Genomic DNA, 4,575 nt, shown 5'->3' with positions numbered 1-4,575 from the left:
TCTGATTCGCGAGGATTTCGCCAGATTCGCGGTGAGTTTTGACTGGAATCGGGCGTGTGGTGGGTTGTCCGCAGGGGACGAGAAGCCTCAGGTGGACGAGGACATCGAGGTGAAGCGGATGCGGCGCATGGAGGCGATCCGGACCGCCCGCCCCTACAACTCCATCGCTAACGACGGCAGCGGGTGGGTCACTCTGCCTGTTCCGGAGCCTGCGGGCAGTGGCTCGCCCCGCGGCCGCCGGAACGACACTCCGTCGCCTGAGAGGGGAGGTGGCGCCGGGAGGAAGGAGGACCTCTCTCCCCCGCGGCGAAGGCAGCGGCGTGACACGCCATCTCCTAAGCGTGGAGGTGCTGAGGGGAGTGATATTTCGCCTCCGAGGCAGAGGCAAAGGCGGCGTGACACACCCTCGCCGGATGGCAAGGGTACAGGAGAGGGAGGCGATCTGTCACCGCCACGGAAGTCCAGGCGGCAAGCCAATCCCTCTCCTCCAAGGAGGCGGGCTCGCCATGATTCCGAGGAACCCCAGGACATCTCACCACCACGGAGGCGCACGAGGCACGACTCCGAGGAGCCTCAGAACCACTCCCCCCCTCGGCGCCGGACTCGGCATGACTCGGAGGAGCCTCAGAACCACTCCCCCTCTCGGCGCCGGTCACGGTATGATTCGGAGGAGCCCGGAGACATCTCTCCGCCACGAAGACGGAAGCGCCAGGACTCTGCACAGCTGGACGACCTGTCGCTCGCAAGAAGACAAAATTTGGGACAGAGCCTGGGTGATGGGGATATTTCTCCACCAAGGAAGGGTCGGAAGTCTGCATCAGATGATTTATCTCCACCTCGTAAGGAGAGAGACACTTCTCCTCCAAGGAAGGTTAGAAAGGAAGGAGCTCCGAAAGAGACAATGAGAGCTGGGTTGATGTCAGCAGAGGAAGTTAAAGAGGACATCAGAAAGATTAAGGAGGATGAGAAGCTCAAGTGAGTGATACTTCATGTCTTGGAATACATATGCTTACTCCTTTTGCTAAGATTTGTAATATGTTGTATGGTATCTGTCTTTTAGGTTTGCAGCACAGGACCCTTCGTTCACTGGTAAAGGGGCAAAGGTAGTGTTCCGAGATAAGGAAGGTATGAACTGTGCATTATCATGTTTTGGTCATTTTGGTGGTAGTTACCTATGTAGACATTCTAGTTTCAGTGGTAACATTGCTTTGTAACGTTTCCCAGGAAAAAGGATAAATCAAGAAGACATACAGAAGGCAAAGAAAGACGAGAAGCCAAAGGTAAATATATGCTCTTGCTCTGGATTTTTTATTAGCCATCTTTGTGTTTTATCTGGACATCTGGTTAATTGACATGAAAATTCATATGTTTCTAGTAGTATAGAATATAGATTTGAGCAATTGTTTTGTGCTAATTATCTTATCCTGATATTGTGTTGTGTTCTTGTGGCAAAACTGTAGAAAATGGCAAAATGCACTATGCCACACACTTTTCTTTGCCCGCAAGCACCAACATTTGTGAACTTCTTTGAATAAATTGTTACCTTGGGATCGTTAGAATAGAGGGTGTTCAATGTGCAGGGTGCCTAGACGAACACCTCTTCTATGTGTCGAAACAAAATAGGCACTACATATAAAAGGATAACTACTGATCAGCAAACAGAAAAGCTATGAAAGCTCCCACTCAGTACTATAAAGATTATACAACATTAAAAGGAACAGAGCTTGTTAATACCAACTTTATTCACTCTCATACAAATTGTTATTTTTGCATAACCAAAATCTGGTCTCCTTTTATGTCAAGTTCCCCTGTTCCCTGTAAGTTCTCTATTCATGTTGTGAACTACTGATCCATACAAATTCAGATAAGACACATGGATATGAGGGAGATCAATTAGTTGAAACCATCTCACTTATTTGTAAGTTCATCGTAGAATGGAACAAAATGCAGCAAATGATCAAATAATCACTCATCATACCTTTTCCTCTTCCTCGCTTATCTGAAGTCATTTCAATACATGATCTCTATCTTGGGTGCCGCTGCCTATAGCTGATAAATAATAGCTGGTGTTCTTATTTGCAGGAAAAACATATAGAATGGGGTAAAGGTTTGGTGCAGAAACGAGCAGCCGAGGCTCGAGTGAAGGAGCTTGAAGATGTGAAGGATCAGCCATTTGCAAGAACAAGGTACTTTTTCTTATTGAACTTGCTTATAAAGGGGCATGATCCTTGTTGAGTTCATTTGAGAATTTGTGTAATCGACAATACAGTACCTGCTTTGAACAGTGTACTCTTTATTTTTGGTGTCTGTGTTGTCTGCTTTTTATGTCGAAATGAACATGGAGCTTTATAACTGACTTAGAAGTATTTAAAGTTGAGTTTGTTTACGTGCAGGGATGATCCTGAGCTTGACGGCATGCTCAAAAACAGACTCCGATGGGGTGATCCTATGGCTCATCTTGTCAAGGTAACTGCAGCTTTTGATTTGGAGTTGCTTAATTAAATCTGCTGATGCTATTTCTTCTGGTTAATGGTTGATATGTGTGCTAATACATTGCAGCGCAAAGATACAGATTTTCTTCTCAATGACTTGGGAGATGATGAAAAGATGAAGGAATCTGGATTTATAGTTCCTCAAAATGTACCTGCTCACAGCTGGCTGAAGCGTGGGGTAGATCCTCCTCCAAACCGTTATGGCATAAAACCAGGCCGTCATTGGGATGGAGTGGACCGCAGCAATGGTATGTGCCTTTCAAATTTATTCAGTATCCCTTTCTTTTTTTCAACTGCGTGCCTCTTGGCCATGGTAAAAGAACCAGGTTGGCTTAAATTGTAGGTATGAAAAACTAACACCTTCCTGTGTGAGCTACCTAGTATGTGTGGATGCTGGTGTTTAAATAAACTACTAGGATTGTTTGAGTTTCACTTCATACCTTTATTGTTTTGAAGATCTGTGTTTCTTTTAAGAGTGCCATCTCTTTGTTGCATTGGTGGATGATAAGGAAAAACACATCATTTAAACCTGCTCAACAACTGTATAAACTGTTAGTCGCGCTGTCATGTTTCTGATAGAGTTGCTGCAGTTGGTCCATTCATTTGTTTGCATATCATGCTTGTTGTAGCCAAGATATGTTTCTCTGCACGAATTGTTCAAAACCTGGTTATGGTTACAAAATGAGATGAGAAAAACAGTACTCCCTCTATAAACTTCAGTGATCTAAACAATCTTATATTAGTTTACAGGAGGATTACTAATATATATCGTGTCGGCAAAGAAGAGAACATGTTCACAGACATTGTCCGTTGCTCATTGTAATCCTATACTAACTTGTCTGCTACTCTATATGAATTCACACATCTTGTCTTGGGTGCGTTTTAACTTATATAACTTTCCGTCCATCATCTGTTGGTTCAGATATATGTTCTGGTTCAGTTGTAATGCGCTTTTGCCGCCATGAGTGTGTGGCAGCCATCACTAAATCCATGTACATGTGTTTCCAGGATACGAGAAGGACATGTACAAGCTAAAGAATGACAAGCAGGCCACGGAGCAGGAGGCCTACCTTTGGTCCGTCGCAGATATGTGAGCGCCGCAGCTGTCCCAAGAACATGTCTGGTGGCATGCTGGCTGGATCCGTTGCTGAGGTTGCCCAATGTGCCTGAAAGGAAAGAAAGCGATGCCCTTGAACATCATTTCTTCGAACACATGATGACCGTAAATGATTTGCTCGAGTAGCCACGCAGTTTTGTTGTGTATTTGCTGGATTCTGCTACTGAATTCTCCTCGACACATTTAAACATTTTGTAACATGTATGTTTTGGCACGGAGGAGTACCGGTGCCATCCTTCTGTTGTATATGGGATTTGGCCGAAACATAGAAACTTTTAGTGAGCAAGTCTGGGTTTGCCTGGGTCAGTTTTGTGCAAAAGATTGTTGCAAGCATCTGTCAGCTTAGGGAGAGGTGTTGTGGCCAACAATAGTTACACGAGTAAAGCAGAGCCCAGCCAATCAATGGTGTCAACATGGTGCAAATGATGGTTACACAGCAGCTCGCCTCGCCAGCACAATTATTCTCAGTGGAAACGAAATTATTCTGGGGTTCGTCCTCTTCATGTACCGGACCAAATCGGGGGATCTCAAGTAAAATTCGCTGCCACATCATTTCTGCGTCTTCATTTAGTTCGATCCCCTTCCGGGGCCTCACACTCCTACGCCGGCCGCCGCAGCCGCGGCGGAGCTGGTCGCCGGCGGCGGCTAGGGTTACGGTCGGGGCCGAGGTTGACTGGTCGAAGAGTGCCGATACGCAGCGAACCCCTCCGTGCATCCCGGTGGCTATTGGGCCGATTGTTTGGTATTGGGCCCCCAGTTGCAGGAGTCCAAATTATAACCGACCGCCAAGCCCTAAACTTTTTTACTGTATAACCGACCGCCTGGTCCAGGCCCAGGCCCAAACCCCTCCCTCTCTCTCGAGTCGCGCTGGCCACCTCCCTGGCGCTGCCGCCGACGGAGAGACAGCAAGCGTCGCCGCCACCGCCACCGCCTGCCGCCGGTAGCGAGGCCAGAAGCGAACGGAGC

At 46.9% G+C, this 4,575-nt stretch overlaps 1 protein-coding gene across 1 annotated transcript; it reads left to right on the top strand.

Moving 5' to 3' along the window:
• The first annotated feature begins 49 nt into the window (after positions 1 to 49).
• On the top strand, positions 50 to 3,942 carry LOC119330058 (BUD13 homolog). Its single transcript, XM_037603169.1, has 7 exons — positions 50 to 975; positions 1,061 to 1,125; positions 1,225 to 1,280; positions 2,083 to 2,186; positions 2,394 to 2,466; positions 2,560 to 2,740; positions 3,501 to 3,942. The coding sequence occupies exons 1-7, from the start codon at positions 119 to 121 to the stop codon at positions 3,584 to 3,586; spliced, it is 1,422 nt and encodes a 473-aa protein (XP_037459066.1). The 5' UTR covers positions 50 to 118; the 3' UTR covers positions 3,587 to 3,942.
• Positions 3,943 to 4,575: the final 633 nt, after the last annotated feature.

Source organism: Triticum dicoccoides, chromosome 7A (assembly GCF_002162155.2).
Source record: "Triticum dicoccoides isolate Atlit2015 ecotype Zavitan chromosome 7A, WEW_v2.0, whole genome shotgun sequence".
NCBI lineage: Eukaryota > Viridiplantae > Streptophyta > Magnoliopsida > Poales > Poaceae > Triticum > Triticum dicoccoides.
The sequence above is the reverse complement of the archived record's forward strand: the minus strand, read 5'-3'. Positions and strand labels throughout refer to the sequence as shown.

Coding starts and splice junctions, on each gene's coding strand:
- LOC119330058 (XM_037603169.1), top strand. CDS start 119: ATGCGGCGCATGGAGGCGATCCGGACCGCCCGCCCCTACAACTCCATC. Junction 2,187..2,393: donor CAGCCATTTGCAAGAACAAG/GTACTTTTTCTT, acceptor GTTTACGTGCAG/GGATGATCCTGAGCTTGACG. Junction 2,467..2,559: donor CTATGGCTCATCTTGTCAAG/GTAACTGCAGCT, acceptor AATACATTGCAG/CGCAAAGATACAGATTTTCT.